At 40.2% G+C, this 22,158-nt stretch overlaps 1 protein-coding gene across 1 annotated transcript in view; it reads right to left on the bottom strand.

The window, feature by feature from the left end:
- The window catches only part of SLC9A4 (solute carrier family 9 member A4), a 67,002-nt gene that overhangs the window by 12,702 nt on the left and 32,142 nt on the right, over window positions 1-22,158 (bottom strand). The window contains exons 3-9 of the mRNA XM_035000512.1: window positions 20,667-20,926; window positions 19,296-19,513; window positions 16,432-16,634; window positions 15,772-15,858; window positions 12,356-12,426; window positions 6,774-6,935; window positions 1,395-1,491 (exon numbers count right to left, since the gene is read on the bottom strand). Coding sequence (XP_034856403.1) covers window positions 1,395-1,491; window positions 6,774-6,935; window positions 12,356-12,426; window positions 15,772-15,858; window positions 16,432-16,634; window positions 19,296-19,513; window positions 20,667-20,926 — 1,098 coding nt within the window. The remainder of the gene's footprint in view (window positions 1-1,394; window positions 1,492-6,773; window positions 6,936-12,355; window positions 12,427-15,771; window positions 15,859-16,431; window positions 16,635-19,295; window positions 19,514-20,666; window positions 20,927-22,158) is intronic.

The following is a 22,158-nucleotide window of genomic DNA, read 5'->3' as shown; positions in this document are numbered from 1 at the left end:
AGATGTTATATAGCTTAGAAGGGAGAAATCTGGAGGACAGATGGAATAGACGCCCTTATGAAAGACAAAATGTGGCCATCTGGGAACCTGAATGGGAGGAAAGAAAGAGAGAATGGGTAGTTAACCTCATTTTAGACTGAGTTGGAATCCCAGGATCTTCATCTCCACTTCTGGACATTTCCTTAAATCCAAACTTTGTCCACATGGGGGAAAAGGCTGACTTTCAGGCTGCCTTTGAGCTCTGGCCCCCAAGAAGCAAGCCGACATTCTTCAAACCAGGAAGCTTTTAACAATTTATCTAACTATTTATCAGAATGTGATAGTCTTACTGAAACAGTTTCACTTGGAATGATTTGAAAGCTCTTGAATTTACTCTAAGCTTGCTATGATTGATGCTGACCTATATTCCTTCAGCAGGTGCAGAGCCTTTTGCTGACACATACCCCTTAATCACTGACCTTTCCAAAACAGGAAGCCAGAGAACATTCACTTTAACTGGATCGCGTAAGGCTGGAGTCATGGAAAGAGCACTGGGTAGGCAGTTGGAAGACCTGGGTTCTTAACTTGGATTTTTTTGTGTGACTTTCAACAGGTCAGATAAACAACTCTCGTAACCTCAGCATCTTCTACTTGAAAGCAAGTAGACCTGATGGATTTTTGGGCCCCATCAAGACCGTGATCTATAACATAGTCACAAAAACCAAGGCCCTCACAATGAATTTACTTAGAGCCATATCATACTCAAGCATTGGCATGTTCAACTGAATCCTCAAACTGAAAAAAGAAAACTCCTATTTAGATTTCACAAGCTTAAATGTCATTTGACTACATCAAAATTTCAGAAGGACTCACCACCACCCCCAGGAAGGTTCTTACTACTCACTTTCCACCAGTTCCCAAGTGGTAGTATAGACTCCATACCTTTTTCCAAAATTAAAAAATAATATGCCTAATACGTCTCCTCTAATATAGGCTTTCAGCATTTCAATAACCATCTCAACTTTCTAAGCTCTATTACAGTCAATCAGATTGAGCCTATCATTGGTGTCCTGGTGCCATCTTTTTCTGTGGTGCGGTGAATGAGCTCCACCACTTGTTCATCTTTGGAGGGAGAGGGAGACCTATTGGTTCTGAAAGTACCAGGCTGCAGGGCTAGGGCAGCCTGACCCCTAGGGCCAGCAATTGGATCTGCATTCCTTTTTACACTGCCTGTGCCAATTTTTTTTTTTTTTTTAGCAGAAAGGTAACAATTAACTTTTTGTTCTCCAAATCAAGCAGAAATAAATGGTTGAGCCAGAAAGCTACTTTAGAGGAGATAATGTGAACAAGAACGGATTCCTGAATGACTGGTTCCAAGGCCAGGCAATGGGACAAGTCAGATGGCTTATACACACCCTTTGTCGAACTTGGTACATGTTGTGTGTCAGAATGTTCCTCATGGACTCCACGTCTTCCAGGGAAAGTCTTTTGGTTCTGTGTATCCTCTGGGCCCTGGAAACATCATTGGAGGGAAGCCAAGTATTATTCTTACATCCTGGCAAGAGTGCCACAAAAGTATCAATATACATGTGGGAGTTCTAAGTTCCAGAACACATGTTTTAACATAATTTTTTCTACTGTTTTAGTAAGTTCCTGTGAAATGTCAGTACATGTGTCTTGACTTCACATTTTGAAAATATGGTTTCCTTGCCTATAGCTTTTATGTGGGAATTATTCTAACTCATTTTTAAAAAGGGGTTTAAGGTGGTTACAAACCAGTTATTTTTTCCCCCATATTTGTTATGAGCAGACACGTTGGTAAAATACAATACAAATCAATTGCTAGAAAATAAATTTTTAAAAAGATACTATAAAGTTAGAACCAAACGTTTTACTGTTAGATTAAATGGAAATAAGATTACTAAGCAAGACTGACTCGTGGTTAGGTCTGCACTCATCCCACTGCGACAGGTGACAAACAGCTCATGGACAACACCATTTGCACACCACATTTTGAATAGCACTGATCTAAGGGAGTATTAAAATTCTGTGAGTACCTTTACCTTGGAATTGTCCCTTTAGGGATTTTATCGTTGGTTAAAGAAAAATGGTAAGAAACTAGAATCATATTTTATGAGGACATTTAGACTATTTCTATTCTGAAAGCCAACCCAGCTCTGAGACACTGGGCACTCTGTGAGATTCTAGAAGCAATTGACTGCTCCCTGCCTCCACATGACCAGCTCCCCAAGGCTTCCTTCACCATGAGCCCTCCCCCTCCTCCCCCACCCGCTGTGCCCCCAAATGGGTTTAAAAATCAAGTCATGTCCAGGTTATCAGTCAATGCACCATTGTCTTCTGAGGATTTCAAAGTCATGACATAGCTATGTGCAGAATTCTCATGTGACAAATATATTTGATTTCAATCATTTCAATCTAGTGGCAGGAATTTCTAGAAAAGGTTTCATTGTATGAATAATATATGTTCACTGTAGGAAGTAAGAACAAAAAAGAGAGAACTAAAGAAAATTAAATGCATCTTTCAATACTCTCACCTCCTTTAATATCTTGGTATAAAACCTTACAGAGTGTTGATTTCTTCTTTCCTTGCTGGAGCTCTTCTCAAGGCATAAAGGCACAAAGATGCTCCTATCTGCTTGCAAAGGTCTTAGGATAATTGATCACAGACATCAGTAGCTATTGGTTTCAACACAGGCCACTTTTTAAGTATTTTTCCCAAACATTAGTAGCAACGTAGCCATACATAGCAAGGACATTTTGTGAGTACTTTTTGTACATTTGTAAGTACAATTGTTAAAATATTTTTAAGGACTTGGATACGGGGGATCACAGTACGCCAGAATTCATTTAGCAATCCTACCTGTAGACTGACTAATGCCCTTTCTACAAAATCCTTGAAATCAGAGTTTCCATATCTCAGAGCTGCAAATGTCAACACTATTGATATTCAGTTACCACCCCTGGTGATCTAAACATTATTATCAGGGCTTTTCAACCTCACTATTTAAAAGTCCTTGAAATAAAATTTATTCTGATTGAGATACACCTACACATTCCCACAATCTGAACACATTCCTTTATTATGGTGGAAGCAATCTCTTGCTGAGCAGAAACAACAGCTAATCAAAAAGTTGTGTTTCCTATGTTCATAATGATATTCATAACCAAATAGGAAAAAACCATAAGATAATGGTAAAGTTAAACTCAAGATAGCAGTAGGTCTAACTTGGCACTCTTCCCAGTTTGTAACTGGCTACTTTGGGAAAGACTAGACTTAATTAATGTCCATTCAGGCTGTTGGCTGGATGTGTAATACAGGGATCCCAAAGGCACTATCTCGCACTGATCCACATTGAGAAGCGACAGCTATGAAATTATACAAGAGGAATTGTTAATTTAGGCAAGGTGATACCTGGAGTTTTCTACATGCCACTTCATTAGCAAAATCATCCCTGAAATGATCATATTGTGAGCACAGGAAAGATACAATCCTTAGAAAAACTGAATGTTAATAATCTCTAGGTAAAAAAAATAAAATTGTAAGCTGAGAGACGCTTGTCGCTGGAACATCCATTCAATATCCATAAAGGAAATTTCTGTCACCTCAAATAAAAGCTCTGTGGTAATTTCATGACTATGAAAATCAAACTGGGAAAATCTGAATCCAAATGTATTTAAATAAAAGTTCACATTTCTCTTAACTTTTTTTAATCAGATGCTGTAATAATGTAAAAAGATGCTTCAGTTCTAAACACAATATAAATATGAAATCTAGTAGTAGATGTTCTATTCATGCCATGATATGAATTCCTAAAAGATCAAATATTATACCCTGGTTTGTTTGAAAGAACCCATTCTCTTGTGATAGCTTTACACACAAAATCCATGAGAAATGTATGCTAAGGCAAATGAAGAATGCGCCCACTGATTAACCAATGGGACCCAACTGCTCTTCTCTCTGTGTGGGTTCGTTGTGTCTTTTTAGAGAGGTCACCAAGATGACCAATATCTAGGATGAGTGAAGAGTGGCGCAGGAGAGGGCCTGGCTCCGCACAACACAATGTTCCATTGTGGAAGTGAAAATGGCACCAGAATCTTCATTCCAGAATCTTCGGTGTAAGAATGCATAAATGTAAGCCTCTACCTGCCAATGTGTGATCAATTAAAAAATTCTTAAACTACAAAAATTTGCTTTTTTTTTTTTTATGACATGTTAAAATTATTTGGGAGCTTTTAAGGATGACGCTTTGAAGTTATATAGTGGTAGTCTGTTAAGCCTCTAACTACATACTTCAATATCTCTTTAATAGTAACCAAATATTTTTTAAGGGTTTGACACTTTTAATTATTGGAGCCTTTATCGTATGGTATTTCTAAAAGCTTACTACTCACTGGTAAAACGAGGTGCCTCTTATTTAAAATAATAATCCAAGTACACACTCTATCTATTCCCTAGGGTTGTTTTGAGGGTCAAATAACATAATGCCTACAAAAATAAGGGCATTCCATAGAATCGCCATCTGCACTGTGCTATCGGCAACTTCTGGTGGTAGTGTTCGCCTGAACTTCACAGAGTTTGGAAAGCTAACCCTCTTGTAGAACAATTGCTTAAACTTCTAAAGAAAAAAATATATGTGCATTTTGTTGTTATCATCTCATACAGAATAATAAAAAGCGAGCTGAGTACACACTTCTTTTTCCTATTATTGTATAAAGGTTTGTTTTGAAGAAATTAGCTGCTTTGATCTTGGGAGAGGAATTCCTTTTTGCTTGATGTCGTACAGATTTCTGATGAGATCAAATGAATGCAATCTAAGTACTGTTAAACTTGTATTAAATATCAGGTAAAAGAATCTCCTCTCCTAGCCCAGTTAACTAACTGGTTTGGGCTGTTAGAGGAAAAAAAGAGTTACTAACCTCGAAGGCTCTCTTACTAATCTTGAATCAATGTCTAAAAACTAATGAACTCAACAGAAAGGCTCCCTCCAAATAAAGCTGGCTTGAAAACTGCCTTGAGGTTAGAGACTGGGGCCGCTGCTTACGACCAATGCAAGGTAATACAGAGATTGCAAATATGTTTTAGCACATGACAGACTGATTCTCATCTGAGATAAGCACCCCTACATTCTTAGACCCAGAGCTCACAGAACTAGTAAGCAAATGGATTCAGGAAGTTCCTGATGGTCTAAAGTGCCTGAACCTATCCAGCCCTCCTGCAGGGCATTAACTCCCATGCACCCAGTGAGCAGGTCAAATGCCTGGGGACCAGAGGGGCACTTCTTATACTCTCCTAGCTCCCTAGACTTTACGATCGTATGTTTGAGAGAAATTTTTTTATTAATGCCATGACCGTGCTAGGGTATGAGCTCCATGAGGCCAGGGACTGTGTCTGTTTGACGTCCCTGGCACATAATAAGTGCCCACGGAACAGGGTTGGGCCCAAGATGATGCCAAAAAAGCTCAGTCAAGTTAAGTAGGATGCAAATGCAATATTTTAGAAAACAAAGGTCAGTGCAAAAAAGACAACAATCCACGATGAATAGAATATCCACGTTTTAAATAAAGACAGGATCGATAATACTGATTTTTTCTTCTGCCTTAGGCTCTAATATGGCTCCGCATGGCATTACCAATAAATATTTGTTAGCACATTGCCATTTTCGCATCAGAAGTTTCCTTAAAGCAAGCCATACGATGAGCAGTACCGAAACAAACAAGCAAACCACAGAAACAGTCTCACTGAGAAATAAGGCAGAAAGTCTCTGTTTACACTGAGATGCCCTCAGGGACCCTACTTGAGATTTTTCTCAGGCCTCGGAAGAAAGGAAAGGGTGTTTCTGATTCATTAGCAAGTAAGGGATGCGAGATAACACTCAGGTATTAGTGACAATTTTATTGCGATCTGTTCTTAGCTCTTATCTCAACCTGCTTTTCAAACTGAAGACACAATTGAAGCTCATGATCAATGTCTACCTACAGAAGATGACAGGATGGAGGTGTTCCTTACCCTAAATATGTGTTGAGTAATTTTCTCAATTCATAAATTGCTTCTTTTTTTTTTTAGATATTTTTTAATTTGTCAGAGAGAGAGAGAGTGTGCGCACAAGAAGGGGGGAGGGTCAGAGGCAGAGGGAGAAGCAGGCTCCCCGCCGAGCAAGGAGCCAGATGCGGAACTTGATCCCAGGACCCTGGGATCACGACCTGAGCTGAAGGCAGACACTTAACTGATTGAGCCACCCAGGGGTCCCTCATAAACTGCTTCATGAAAGAAACCTGGACATCCTTGGTGGGGGGGTAACTAGCCCACCAACCACGACACGTGTTACCACCACTCAACCCCTAATCCCAGCTAGCATCACAAGATGCTGACCGGGTCTCTCCTCCTCATAGAAGAGAGGAAGAGAAATAAATGCCTTACTGGAGAAAAGCATATTATTATTAGTGTACGATTAGCAAAATCAAATGAACCGGGGTTGAAGGGTAGAAATTAATCAAAAAGAGAAAGTCTTGTAAACTATGCCATCATTCTATAAATTCACTTTCCCTTCCTTCCCAAGGAAAGGTGTTATACAACTATAGCATGCAACTTTTGCTAGATAATGTTCAGAAACGAGGTGAGCGTGGGCCAAAATACAAATGGCCAAGACTTAGGTCATCCTTTTCTCATGATTCCTCCTTCAAATTTCTGCCATTATCTCTAAATGAAACGATGAGTTAGTGCCCCTAGGAATTCTGACACGGAAAGTCCAGATCAAAGAGCATATGGGACTTACTGGTGGGGTACAGAAAAGGCTGTGGAACTGAGGATCCCAGTTTCTACCATCTCAATAGCTTGTTTCATTTCCAGCTTCTTGTACAAGGAGACAATGCTGGATTTGGGCCGGTTCTTTCGGATTAGGATTTTCCGTAAATATCTGTGATCAAACTTCTTAAACCTAAAAACGAAAACCAGCATTTTGGACATCTTTAATCTCTGTACGTGTTATGGAAGTATGTATTTTTCTTAAAACAAACTACTACCTCACTTTGTTCTGAACACCAGGATGGTGCTGAGAATTCAGTCTTGGAACACATTTAAAAAAAAATCATAGGACTTACATATATATTTTAATAAAGAAAGAATAGCCTACTGGCCTGAATACATTGAAAATCAACTAGACAAAAGGGGGGGCCAAGCTGCAATCAGGGCAGAAAGTACGCATAAGTGGGGAGCGGGGGAGGCCCAGCTCAGCTCAGCTCCAATTGTAAGAGAAGAAATGAGGGGTTGAGGCTTTTGAACAAATGTTCCATTCTAATAGCTCCTAACAGCGGCAGTGGCACTTACAATAATACTGGCCTATTCAACCAGAACCCAATAAATTTAAATGGCCCAGTAGTTACAGTAGTTTCGCCCATTATGCTGCAGATCATTTTGATTCCTGACAATGAAGGAGGGGGTAGGGGGAGAACCCATATATCCTGACAGTCTGAATGATGGAGAAGCTGAATAGGCTAGGTGCTGATGGCCGCTGACTATTATAACAAACCTCTGGCTGGCCCATTAGGCTGAGCTGCACGTCGGCGTATGGAGCCTTCAGAGCCGGCCATTTGTTTGGAGTAGGAATTTTCAACACTTCCAATCATTTTACATTCAAAGAGTAATTTGTGTGCCTGCTTTATTTTCTGGAGGGGAAAGAACTCCCAGGGCTGCTGCCTTATTATCTGGTGATTGGTCTCCTGGTCTGTGAGGCAGAAGGATGCTTTATCAGTCAAGTCTCCTCTGGGGTCAGCAGGCTGTGATTCCTTAGGATCCGTGTTTGGCTCATGCCTGGCCTGCTTTTGCTCCAGATGGGTCCACCCCTCAGCCTTCTTGTTTTCTGCCTTTCTTCAAGAGAGGCTGCTGTTCCTGTTTATTCCTCAGTCCCCTGCATTGCTCCCCACGCATCAGGACTTCTCTGACACTCTTTACATTGAGCTCACCTTGACCTTTACTGTTCAACGCTGGTGGGTGCCCTACGTGCCACCTGGCTCCTCCCCATGTGCCACCGGGTCATTTCCTCTGAGCCCGCCACATCCTGATCTACGCCTGCATCCCTTCCAGCCTCCCTAAAGGCTTCTTTCCAAATCTCTTCCTCTTCCTTACCTGCCCCAGAGGAATGGAAGCTTCTCAGAGTCCTGTCCTCACTTAGCTTCCCCTCTCCATACCCTGGTATTATTTAACTGGACATTCTTCTATAGTCTATACATTGCACCTTGGCATTGTTATCCCCCTAGACTTGCTATCTGGAAATCTGAGAGTCACTCTTATTGTCTCTTTCCTCACCCTCTTCTCCCTATACCCCTGGCCAGTCCCCATGTCCGCCTCAGAAATAGGCCAGTGCCCCTTCTGCTAGTTCCTCATCCCTATGATTCTGAAAGCTCTGTGGTTCATTGGAAACAGAAGAGGCTCTAAAGCCAGACCTGAATTCAGTCCAGTTTCTGCTGTAGGCTAGTTGATACCCTGGAGCTGGTTTCTTCATCTTCAAAATGAGAAAAATAGTGCTAACACAGGAGATTCAGGAGATCATGTACGATAGAATATATGAAAAAGCTAGCATAGTATCTGAGGCTTATTTTATGTTTACAGGATGAAATTCTTATGTCCATGTGGATATCCCTTACAGGTCTCGCACCCCACAGTATCTGTCTCAAATTCAGCTTCCATATCCAACAACAAATGGTGTTGTTTGCTTTCCAAAAGCCAAGTATGATCATGCTACTCTCCTATTTGTTTATTTCTTTTTTTCTTTTTTTTAAATTTATCTTATTTTATTTGAATTCAATTAATTATCATATAGTGTACCAATAGTTTCAGATGTAGAGTTCAGTTATTCATCAATTGCATATAACACTCAGTGCTCATTACATTATGGGCCCTCCTTAATGCCCATCACCCGGTTACCCCATCCCCTGACCCACCTCCCCTCCCACAATCCTCAGTTTGTTTTCTATGATTAAGAGTCTCTTATGGTTATCTCCCTCTCTGATTTTGTCTTATTTTATTTTTCCCCTCCCTTCCCCTATGATCCTATGTTTTGTTTCTTAAATTCCACATATGAGTGAAACCATACGACAGTTGTCCTCCTCTGATTAACTTATTTCGCTTAGCATAATACCCTCCAGTTCCATCCATGTCATTGTAAATGGTAAGATTTCATCCTTTTTGAAGGCTGACTAATATTCCATTGTGTATATATACCACATCTTCTTTATCTTTCCATCTGCCAATGGATATCTGGGCTCTTTCCATAGTTTGGCTATTGTGGACATTGCTGCTATAAACCTTGGGGTGCAGGTGCCCCTTCAGATCACATTGTTTGTATCCTTTGGGTAAATACCTAGTAGTGTAATTGCTGGGTCATAGGGTAGCTCTATTTTTAACTTTTTAAGGAACCTCCATACTGTTTTCCAGAGTGGCTGCACCAGCTTGCATTCCCACCAACAGTGTAAGAGGGTTCCCCTTTCTCTGCATCCTCGCCAACATTTGTTGTTTCCTGACTTGTTAATTTTAGCCATCTGACTGGTGTGAGGTGGTAACTCATTGGGGTTTTGATTTGTATTTACCTGATGCCAAGTGATGTTGAGCATTTTTTCATGTGTCTGTTGGCCATTTCTTTGTCTTCTTTGGAGAAATGTCTGTTCATGTCTTCTGCCCATTTCTTGACTGGGTTATTTGTTTTCTTTCCTTTTTTTTTTTTTTTAAGATTTTATTTATTTATTTGAGAGAGAGAGACAAGAGAGAGGGAACACAAGCAGGAGGAGTGGGAGAGGGAGAAACAGGCTCCCCGCAGAGCAGGGAGCCCAATGCGGGGCTCGATCCCAGGACCCCAGGACCATGACCTGAGCCTAAGGCAGACGCTTAATGACTAAGCCACCCAAGCGCCCCGGTTATTTGTTTTCTGAGTGTTGAGTTTGATAAGTTCTTTATAGATCTTGGATATTAACCTTTTATCTGATAAGACATTTGTAAATATCTTCTCCCATTCTATAGGTTGTCTTTTGGTTTTGTCAACTGTTTCCACTACTCTCCTATTTAAAAGTCTTCTGATTTGAGTATTCAATGTCAAATAGAATTTTATAGCATTAATGGCTGTATAGAGTTCCTTAGCCCTGTGCCATAGAAGCATATCTCTGTCTTTCCAACCTCTTCCTTCCAACCACGTCCTTCTCTCTGTGTCCAAACCATGCTGTGCTCTTTCTTGCCTTTTCATTTTGAAATATCCTGCTGTTACTGCTGCTGCTCAGCATGTTTTCCATTCTTCTTTGCCTGGTGAACTCCTCATTTATTTTCAAAATGTACTCCCATTTCTGTACTATTATAGTTCCATGTATTTACCTCTGCTCTAGGATTTCTTATATGGATCATTATTCATTCAGGCTCTTTCTCTCTTCTTTCCCCCAGGACCTTGTCTACTATATTGTGAGGACCTGGAATGCATTGATTGTGTCTTACTGCTCTTGATATCTGCCTTAGTGTCTGGAAAATTTGGTATAAATTTGGCTAAATGGAATAATATTAAATGATTTTTCACTGGGTGAACTATAGGATTTAGACTTAAAAAATCCATAACCGGGCGCCTGGGTGGCTCAGTTGGTTAAGCAACTGCCTTTGGCTCAGGTCATGATCCTGGAGTCCTGGGATCAAGTCCCGCATCGGGCTCCCTGCTCAGCGAGGAGCCTGCTTCTCCCTCTGACCCTCCCCCCTCTCATGTACTCTCTCATTCTCACTCTCTCAAATAAATAAATAAATCTTTAAAAAAAAAATCCATAACCTAGGTTCTAGATTGGTAGATATTTACATAAATTAAGTTCTATTTTAACACTATGAGGACTGTCCTTCTTTTTACTTCATAAAAAGGAGCCCACTCAAAATGCAAATTGGTGTAGCCACTGTGGAAAACAGTATGAAGGTTCCTTAAAAAGTTAAAAATAATACTATCTTACAATCCAGGAAATGTACTACTGGGTATTTACTGCCAGAATACAAAAAAACACTAATTCAAAGGGATACATGCATCCTTATGTTTAAAGCAGCATTATTTACAATAGCCAAACTATGGAAGCAGCCCAAGCATCCATCGATTGATGAATGGATAAAGAAGATGTGATATATAAAATAGAATATTACTCAGCCATCAAAAAGAAGGAAATCTTGCCATTTGTAACAACATGGATGGAGCTAGAGAGTATAATCCTAAGTGACATAAGTCAGAGAAAGACAGATATCATATGATTTCACTCACATGTGGAATTAAGAAACAAAACAAAAGAAAAACAGGAAAAAAAAGAGAAAAAGAGAGAGGCAAACCAAGAAACAGACTCTTAACTATAGAGAACAAACTGGTGGTTCCCAGAGGGGAAGTGGGTGGGAGGATGGGGGAAATATGTGATGGAGATCAAGGAGGGCAGTTGTTGTGATGAGCACCAGGTGTTGTATGGCAGTGTCGAATCACTCACTATATTGTACACCTGAAACTAGTATAACACTGCATGTTAACTAACTGGAATTAAAATTTAAAAATAGATTATTCAAAATAAAATTTAAAAAGCCCACCCAAAAGCTCTCAGTTTCTCATTTAGGTGCCACTACCCCTTTCATCAGCTAGACTTTTTAAGATCTAGTTTCTCTTGGCATCACCAACATCAATATGTTGTCAAGCCCTAGAGAGAAAACTTCTACTGTTTGGTTAACTCAACTACTGCTGATTCTTACATTGGCTAAATTGCTATGTTTAACTCCCAAACTCTCATCTTCCTTATCTTGAGTGCAACTCTCCTCAGGGCCACATAAGAAATATGCTGTAGACTAAAATTCAGGAAGAGAATGTGTTCTGAAATGTGAGATGTGGTGGAGAAGGGAGACTTTGGCATTTTTATAGAATCTTGTAGAAAGGACCCTTGAAGGTCTTCCACTGCATCCGCCCTCCCCAGTGGAGGACTGTCTTCCCCAGGATCCCCGATGATTCACCAAACTCCCTCTGTAGCCTTACGAAGCCAGTCATTCCATGGTTGAGCTTCTCTCTTCATTGGGAAACTTGTCCTTGTTTTAAACTTAGGTCTGACTGCTCTAATTTCAGTCTGAAAATTGCACTAGTTCTCTCTGACACAACCTAGCCCAAATCTACGGCCCCTCCACCTGAGAGCTCTCCATTCACAGGCTGGGCATTCCCACGTCTTCCACCTGCCTCTTCTATGCCATGGCTCCCAGGCCCTTTATATCCCTGGTCCCATTCCTCTGGATTCTTTCTAGTCTTATGCTCAGTTTCCAATGTAACATTTTGAGGTTCCTCATGCCACAAATATCCTTCCTAGGCAGCGAAACCCTCTGCCTCCTTACTTGTCTCTCACTTGGTAATGACTCCATTGCCCACATACATCTTCAATTCCAGCTTTCAAGTGATCCATCAGCTGCCAAACCAAATACAGGAAAATGATTGCTGGTGAAACTTTAACTCTAAAAGACACACAAGGAAAGCTAATACACTTTGGAAAACAAAGGAGGGTTTAATTTCCTGGAACATGTCCTCTTTTCTATCACTCTGTTCATGTAACTGAAACTTATAATGCCTTCCATAGTAATTCAACTTAGTTTCATGATTCAGACTCTGTTGACTAGCTCTTTAATAACGCACATAACTTTCAGTGAAAAAGGATACCTGCCATTTGCTTTGAATAATATTTTTCTAGAATGATTTAGAAAATGTCTCATTACTGAAATCACATGAATGTAATAGCTAATTGTTACTTTTAATTTCAGCACAAAAGAAAAACATTGCCAGTATCCAATTTATAGTTTCTGAAAATATAATTCTACAGATATCCTAAAATAATAATAATAATAACTAACAACAATATTTACCTATTTGCCTCATTTTTAATCTGATTATTTTGTCTCAGTATTACATTTCATCATCCAAGCCAATTACACTAAATAAATTTGCTTCACCTGAATTATTTACAGGAATTTCAAAAAAAAGCATAATCTCTTCAAAATTTATGAATTAGTCTTCATAATTTAAACTTGCAATCATTGAAGTTTATGCTGACCTCTAAAATATTTTCAAAATAGACAAATACTAAATTAATTCTGAAACATTTAATTGATGTACTTTCTACCAATAATTATAACTTTATTTGAGAAAAAAATAAATAAGAAAGAAGTAAAGTATCTAAGTTTTATTGTCTTAGGTATATTATTTAATTTCTAAAAATAGTGCATAGAGGATATAAAGATAGAAACAAAAATCTTCAGTCAGGTTAAAGCTCTTCTTCTTTTTTTTTTTAGGATTTTATTTATTTATTTGAGAGAGAATGAGCACAGGGGAGGGGCAAAGAGAGAGAGAGAAGCAGACTCCCTGTTGAGCAGGGAGCCTGACACGGGGCTCGATTCCAGGACCCTGGGATTGTGACCTGAACCAAAGGCAGACGTTTCACCAACTGAGCCACCCAGGGCCCCCAAAGCATTCCTTATTTTAAAATGCTTGCTCCTTATCCCCATCTGTTGAACATTTTCAAATGGCCTTGAAAATTTTTGGTTTGGGTTTAGATGACTTTGGCCATAAAATCCAGGGCTGATTTTGAAAGACTTCATCAGTTTCTCCAGCATTAGAATCATGAACTTAGAGGGATAAAAGAAACTTAAAAATTATCTGGGACAATCATCCCCTCAGAGCCTGAAGCTCCTGTACAGCAGCTATGCCAAGTGTTCCCAGTCACTGTTTCTACACCTCCATCTCACCTTTGGGTGTGCCAGAGGAGAAGCAATTGCCAGAATGCTCTTCATTAACTGAGCTGAAGTCTCTTTCCCTCTGTCTTCCATGTATTCCTTCTCATTTTTATTCCCTGGAGCCATACAGAATGGCATCCCTCTAATATTGTATTGAACTTAAACCAACAGGTAGAAACCATGCTCAACTTCATTTTCATCTTTGTCAGAATTGAATGTTTTCACTGAAAACTGCTAGTAGGCTATATCTGCAGAAGTAGTGGAAGTCTTTACCCTTTCCTAATGAAAAGTTCAGAAAAAGCAGAGGGTCCCATGTTCCATAGGAACAATGATTTCGGAAGAAAGTAGGGCAATTATGAGCATTAGTTATGGTGATCGTTTTTTTGAGGTGTTATCTAGGCAAGGCTAGTCCCCAGGTATTATTAACACTAATCTAGATGTTGCTGTGAAGGTATTTAGCAGATATAATTAAAGTCCATAATCAGTTGTCTTGAAATCAGGAAGATTATCCTCGATAATCTGGGTGGGACTAGTTTGATCAGTTCAAAGGCCTGGAGAGTAGAACTGAAGCCTCCTTGATGAAGAAGAAAATTCCAGTTGTGCACAGCAGCTGTGGCTCATGCCTGAGAGTTCTGGTCTACCTTTCTTGAAGGGCTGTCATACAGTTTCTGGGCTTGCCTAGTCAGCCCCTACAGTAGGTAAGCCAATTCCTTACAATGAAGCTCTTAATATATATCTCCTACTGGTTCTGCTTCCCTGTTGAACCCTGACAGGAACACTGCAAACTTGAACCAAATGGCAAGGAGAAAAGATAAAATGAAAGTGGGGGTTTGGACCCCAAAGTTCTACAGGCTATAAACAGGCTGATCAAAGGAATAAGCTGAAAACACAGGCCATCTTTCATAAAAAAGAAAGGATGACTCCGAGGGTGGAGTTGAGAACCCAGAGGGTGGAACCCATATTGGAGTTCCAGTCTGAGGGAACAGAGGCTGTTCCCAGGCCTTGAAACCAAGTAGTTTTTCCAGTCATTGGAAATCCCTTTTTCCTTCCATTTCCCCCCTTTTTGAAAGGAAATATCTCTAGCCCTTGTCCTATGACTGCCCTACCAGTGTGTTTTGGGAGCAGGTAACTTGTTTCTTGAGTTCCACATGTTCAGCATTGGAGATGAGCTGTGCCTCAGGATGGATAATACTCAGAGGCTCAACCATCCCTGATTTAGATGATTGAGATGATGAGATTTGGGACTTTTGAGGTGATAAAATTTTGGTGAGGTTTTGGTCTTTGAGTTGACACTACAATGGATTGAGACTTTGGGGACGTCAGGATAGAGTTAATGTATTTTGCCTGTGGAATAGATATGAATCTTTGAGGGGCAGAGAGCAGACTGATAGGCAAAATAATGCCTGAAGATGTCCACATTCTAATCCCCAGAACCTGTGAATACGTTAGTTTATATGCAAAGGAAAATTAAGATAGTAGTTGGACTTAGGGTTGCCAACCTTAAGATAGAGAGAATATCCTAAATTAGCCACATGGGCCTAATATAATCATAAAGGTCTCTAATGTGGAAGAGGAGGGCAAAAAAGTTAGTATCAGAGTGATGCAGCATGAGAAAGATGTGAGCGGCCATTGCTGACTTTGAAGATGGGAGGGATCCATGAGCCAAGGAATGCTAGAGGCTTCTAGAAGCTGGAAGAGGCAAGAAAACAGATTTTTCCCTAGAAACTCCCAAAAGAAATAGAGCCCAGCAACATCTTGATTTTAGCCCAGTGAGACCCATTTTGAACTTCTGACCTACAGAACTATAAGATAATAACTATGGTTTTTCAAGCAACTAAATTTATGGTAATTTCCTACAGCAGCAATCAGAAACTAGTACAGTTACTCTTGATCTAGCTGGTGAGGAAAGAGACTATGTTTAGTGATGTGTACACAACATCTCATCATTTAGCTGATAGATTACTCCTACCGGTGACAAATGGAGAACATCTTATTAACTTACTAATTATGACAAAGAGATAACTTACACGAATATGAAGCTCTTCGTTGATGGATTCTTTTTTATTGGTCTTTTTAACATCCAGGTACCTGACCAGTGGGCCAATTGTGATTCCCTAGACCACAAATGACAAAATAAAGAGTTCTGTTGTAGTGAATATTGTCATTATAGAAAGTAAGTCTATTACCCAAACTATTAGAGCTTCCAATTTTCATATCTTTGTTTTGTACTAGCTTCTACTGGATAAATGCTCCAGTGTTTACTTTAGTTCTTATTTAAGTCTTTTAAATTCTGCAATGAAAATAGGCATTACTTTAAAGCAGGAATTTAGTGTCATCCCTTAAAATAACCTCATTAGTTTGCTGAGAAAAAAACTCCAGCTAAAATAAAAACTCTTGCTATCCAGTACTAATTGGAATCTTGTTTTCAGTAAAACACACTAGAGTAACAATCATTCGCCTGCTACCCAGAAATATTTTGATAAATATGTTTTATTAATTAAAAAGCAACATATTTTAGAGGTTAAAGGATGAACACAAACATGACCTAGAAGTTTTTTGGAATTTCGTTTGACTATTGAGCATATGTTGAAAAATTAGATAAAACATCCCTTTTTTGGTACCATACTAATTTAATACATCATCCTGAAAGAATCTACTTATTTCAGATATGAAAGAAATCTACTAACCTGAATAAATACAGTAAAATATATAACTACTAGAGTAGCAGTGACAAACATTTTCTTCCTAGGAAAAAGAGACAGAGGAAGCAAAAATGCAAGTGAAAAACTTCCAGCTCCTCGGACACCACTGTAGAAAATTATGCACTGGTCCTTGATGGAGAAGGGGAAAGTCCGAAACTGGTTACTGACATAGAAGAGAGCAAATACGCCTAGAAAGGGGGAAATACGTATTAGAGCAAAGGGTCATGAATGGGTAGATATACAATGCTAGTGAACCCGAGTCGTGTGCATGTGCCCGCAAAACAACGCAACCTAATTTCATCACACCCATGATTGTCCATCCCAAACAAAATATCTTACAAAACTTCATTTCTTGGGGCCTGGGTGGCTCAGATGGTTAAGCATCTGCCTTCGGCTCAGGTCATGATCCCAGGGTCCTGGGATCGAGCCCCACATCGGGCTCCTGCCTCAGAGGGGATCCTGCTTCTCCCTCTCCCTCTGCCTCTCCCCCTGCTCATGCTCTCTCTCTATATATATCTCTATGTCTTAAATTAATAAATAAAATCTAAAAAAAAAACAAACTTCATTTCTTGAGTAGTTGTGAACAGTAGTGCTTCAGGTTATTAGCCTCCTAGCTTTTGTGTGTGTGTGTGGTGTTTAAAGTAATAAAATCTTGATACTTTCTGATATAAGACATGGCATATATATTCTAATCTATACTCATAATTTTTGTTCTGCCTTTCAAAACTAGGTAGAGCAAGGGTATTACTTGGGGGATAGAAACATTTTTGTCACCTCATGTTCTCAATGAGTAACCAAAGGAGGTGTATAATTTTAAACATAAGAGGACTCTTTTAGTAATTGTGGTCTCTGCTGGGTAAGCAAAACTTTTGTGGTTGGTTTGGTTCTTCTTGAGGTTCAATGCAAACAAGAAAGTTGGCAAGGGCTCAAAGGAGGGTTTCTTACTATCAGTAAGTGGAAGGTGGAGGGTGGCAGAGCTTGTTTAAAACACAGAGGTGTTTTCTACCACACTGATTTTCCATCCCTGAGTGGCCCACACGACCTAGCTTACCACCAATGCAGTGCTTCCTGGTGGGAAAGGCCCTTCACTAAAGCTCTGACTAAAGAGGAGGTTTTACTACAGAATAAAGCTCAGTATTCACGTGTGACTTCTAATCACACAGACTTCACAGCAAGCAACCTTTGGTGACAGGCACATGGATAATGTGAGAGACGGTAAAATCTAAAATTTTTCATTTTGTTTTTTGTGTCCTGGCTCCTCCACATACTAGTCATGTAACCTTGGCTAAGGTTCTGATCTTTTCATGTACTCAGTCTCTCTGGAGGAGATAATGGTAGTATTTACCTCAGAAGGTAGATGGAAGGTTTACATAAATTTAATTTCTATATATAACAGAAATCAGGGACTTTATGTTATAAGCCTTCATGAGTGTGAACTACATTAGCCAACGAGTCAGGGTGGGCATGAGAAGAGACTGGGAGGGAGAACTGGATTCTGACAGCTGGCTCTGTCTCGCACTGTGACATGGCCCAGTCAGCCATTCTCTCGGTGACTCTCCCCTCAGCTAGAATATGAAGGAGTCGGGTTGGAATGTCACCAAGGGCCAACAATGTTGAGGTACCCACCATATTAATCCTCTCTTAGATGGTTTATACTCCTGTTGGCTGGGCTGAAGTTCAGTAGTGTTACTTCTCTCGACATTAGAGAGTATTAGAACTGAAGGGAACCTAGGAAATTTGTTCATGCCTCCCATTTTGTGGTTGAGGAAGAAGATTTTGAGTATAGCTAGTTATTAGCAGTGCTAAGATTTGATTTGAAATTATAAATTTATATTATTAAATAACAGTTTCCTCAATTCTTTTCTCCCCAAGAAAGCGAACAGGCACATATATTCAGAGCTAGTTTTATGAATGTTTTAATATTTCTGCATTCTTATTATTCTTCCCAGATTTAAAACCCACCCTAAATTAATGTAGAATTGATATGTTCAAGGTAAGTTCTCATTCATTTCCCCTAATTTCTCTTTAATTGTAATTGGCTTGAAAATATTGATCAAAGTCAACTAAGCAAATGCTTCAAATCCTGCTCAAAATCATTTTAAAATAAAACTGCTTCTAATCAAAAGCCAGCACATATAATGTAGTTCAGTACTTAATGTTCTTGCTAGCCCCAGAAACATAAATGTACAAGATAAATAAGCAGCCATTAGTCAAGACATCTCATTTTTTTTTTAAATGAGGCATATTTTATAGGGGTAAAGTCAGTTACATTATAGAGTTGCCTTTACTGATTAATAATAAGCACTTTTAAAAATAAAGATTTACTTCCTGGTCCTTGGTTTTCTATACATCAAACTCAACGCTCAACTAAAACCACCTGTATGTTTTAAGGGAATGTTTTCTAACAGTACCTGCCTTATATAGACTACACTTAGTGAGATCTCACTTTTCCTGTAATAAAAGTGTAAATGCTCACAGTGTATAAATCTATATCTGATTTAAGGTGCAAGAGGGTAAAAATTGACAAAGAAGTGAAGAGCAAGGGATAAATTTACTGAGTTATATTTAAATGTGTAAATGTGAAAGTTCTCTCTTCAAATAAAAAAGAAAAACAAACTCCTTGCCTCAGCCTTGCTTCAATGCACAACCTTACCAGCCTCTGATTGCTCTGAACGGAGTGAGGGAGCACACAGACAACATTCCTGGTCACTATGAGGTGCCTATACTCCCCTAACTAGTCAAACCAGTTAGTGTCCCTTCACTACTTAGGCTATTACATTGCAGAAAGGGATAAGAAAAATTTTAAAAAGCAACAGGCAGGGGCCTCTTTGGGTCCTGCTGTCTCTTACTAATGGCTCTCCAGATCTGGCAGAAGACCAGGGTGAAACAGATGAAAGCCCAGTTCCACTCATGGTTCTTCCCAATGGTGGACACGCCCATGAAGATGAAGATCAGGGTCTCGCTGACGCTGCTCAGCATCTTCATGAAATACTTGATGGTCGTGTAGGATGTTTGGGACACATTTTCCTCTACATACTTTTTCATTGTTACCGCACAGGCCGTGATTCTGCAGATGGAACAGAGTCTCAGGAGAAGCCACAAGATTTTGCCCCTCCATGAAAAACTCTGTACTGGAGATGCCACAGATACATAGGTCCTGTTTTTATTCAGAGAGAACATCTTCTCCATTCCCCTTTCCTTTTCCCCACAGGCTTTCTTTTTTCCTCTTCTCCCTCCCCAAAGGGTTTGCTCAAGTTGAGTGTGTTGGGAAAGGTGGGCGTGGCATGGCTTTCTCACGAGAAAATGGTATCAACCATGCACAAACCCAAAGCAGAACTGTTTCTGGAAAGAATAATCCAGCGAGGCTCTCATTTCCACCACCTGAGCAATGTTTCTTACAACAATTTAATGAGATAGTTTTCATTTAAAATGTTTTTGTTCTAGAGACACTAGCAAGTCTGGTGGGGGGCAGTTGAGGGCAGGGGAAGAGAATAAACTGCCTTGTCTAAGTAATTTAGATCACTTTTCGGGTGGGACAATAATGAGTATCTAGATTTTATACTATTATATTTAATTAAAATAGGTATTTCTATACAGTAAAATTAAATATTTCTGCCTGAGTAGCTGGGTATGAGGATAATACCATAGAGAAAACAACATGACTAGATATAGCAAGCCAAGTTAAGAAGCCTCATTCCAAAATATAAGGAAGGATAAATATTTACAAATATTTTCATTAGGAAAAAAAATCTGGACTTCTGGTCTTATCCCATCTACCTAGTTTCATTCCACCCCAGTGTGATGTGATTTAAGGGAAATAGAAGAAGGCAGAACTCAGGAATGACAGTCCTTCATGGCATGCTGCCCTTTACCTTTAAAATAATGAATTTTTTAAGGAAAAAAAAAGCTATTGAAATGAGACTTTAACCTTGAACTTCTAGTTCTTCTCTGCATCAGCTCTTCTGAGCCTTTTAAATTGACCTTATAATTGCTCTGCTCTGCTAAGGCTGTTCAGGAGAAGAGCAAATTCAAAGGCTGGGGAGAACATTTGTTTGGCAAAGGCCCCGAATCGGATTTTACAAAAGTTTAAAAAGCCTGAATCCAGCAACACCCTTGCAGATTAGTGTCAGAAGTTCTGCCTTTTGCAGATGCTAGTCCACACCGTGTGGTCCTGCATTCTCTTTTATTGCTATGAGAGTTGGTCCTTGGTTTGTACTCACGCCAGGATGCCAGAGAGGTAGAGTGTCTCCGCAGCTAAGTAAGACAGATAACTGAACATGAAGACGATGAGTGGTTCGATTGCAGAGATATTCTGAGTGAAACGTGTGATAAACGCAGAAATGAACCCAAAGATGACGCCGAAAAATACTCCCCCAACCCCCACAATAATGAATCGGGCACATCCAGCCAAGATGTCGACAGGCTCTATGTCTTCAAATTTATGCATCTTTGTGAAGGCAATTAATATATTGTATAAGACCTAGACAAAAGGAAAATGAAAGAAAAGAAACATGAATTCAAAATGAGAAATATTTGACACACAGATTCTTAACTTTGTGTCTAGTTGAGTAATACCCAACAGTGAATTACACGACCATAATATTAATATGGCTAATACCTAACTTTAAAATTATTCCAAATAATTTGCTCTTATTCGTTTACACTGGGTAAGAGTCTAACACAGCTTTCAGTCACTGAGCACCCACTCTGCGCCAGTCTCTTCGCGAAGCTGTGTCAGTTATCAACTTAATTTCCTCCCAGCTCCGAATGTGCCTTTCAGTTCGGGCTCTATAATAAACAATGGAATTCCTTCAGCAGAATTTTTCTCCTTCAAGGGAGCCGCATGTTACAGCTCTCTCAGCAGAGGGCGCTGAGGGGACATTGCAGGAGAAAGGGGCTTTCCAGCCACTTCCGGTGGGCGGGGCAATAGTCAGTCAGGTGATTGCGAGGACTTCCGATAGGTCCTTTGAGGGGTGGGCACAGGCCCTGGAGGCAGTTGGTCTGTAACCTTGCAGCTTTGACAGGAGATAACTTGTCCGTGGACCTCCTGACATGGAAAACAGAAGCCCTGGCATAGCCCTCATGCAGCACGCCTGTCATCGAGGGTCCCCCTGAGCAGCCCTCTGCGCGTAAGCCCTCTCCTCTCCCCTGTCCACGCGGTCTGCTCCTGGGAAGGCCCTTGCCCCCTCCTAAGCCCAGGCTCCCACTGCTCGCCTGGTGCCACCAACTGCTGATGCACTTTCCCTGCCTGCCTTCCCTAGGGTGGCCTATTGTTGGCCGAGCAGCTCCAGACCAGCTCTTCTGGCTAAACCGCACAGCTTCTCTGCTGCCCAGTGGTCCATCCACACCTCCAGGGAGATCTGAACCCCTTTCAAGTTTGTTCTTTGAGGGGGGGAACCATCCCTCAGCCTTAGGGTACCAGGAAGGGTTCTCATGTCTTACAGCTAGTCCTTTGTTACAGTTGATCATTTTGATATTAAAATTTCTCTGTTTAATCTACTGTGTGGTTTCTCTCTCTCAGTTGGACCCCACTTTGCGTATATGTCATCTCATTGAATCCTCCAAACCACTCGAACCCATGTGATACACACTCCCAATTTTCCTGCTATTTCTCTGCTTACTTCAGCATGTATAAGAAATTACGGTGGGGGCACCTGCGTGGCTCAGTTAAACATCTGAATCTTGATTTTGGCCCAGGTCATGATCTCAGGG

This window comes from Mirounga leonina, unplaced genomic scaffold (genome assembly GCF_011800145.1).
Source record: "Mirounga leonina isolate KUSES-001 unplaced genomic scaffold, KU_Mleo_1.0 Mir_125, whole genome shotgun sequence".
Classification (NCBI taxonomy): Eukaryota; Metazoa; Chordata; class Mammalia; order Carnivora; family Phocidae; genus Mirounga; species Mirounga leonina.
The sequence above is the reverse complement of the archived record's forward strand: the minus strand, read 5'-3'. Positions and strand labels throughout refer to the sequence as shown.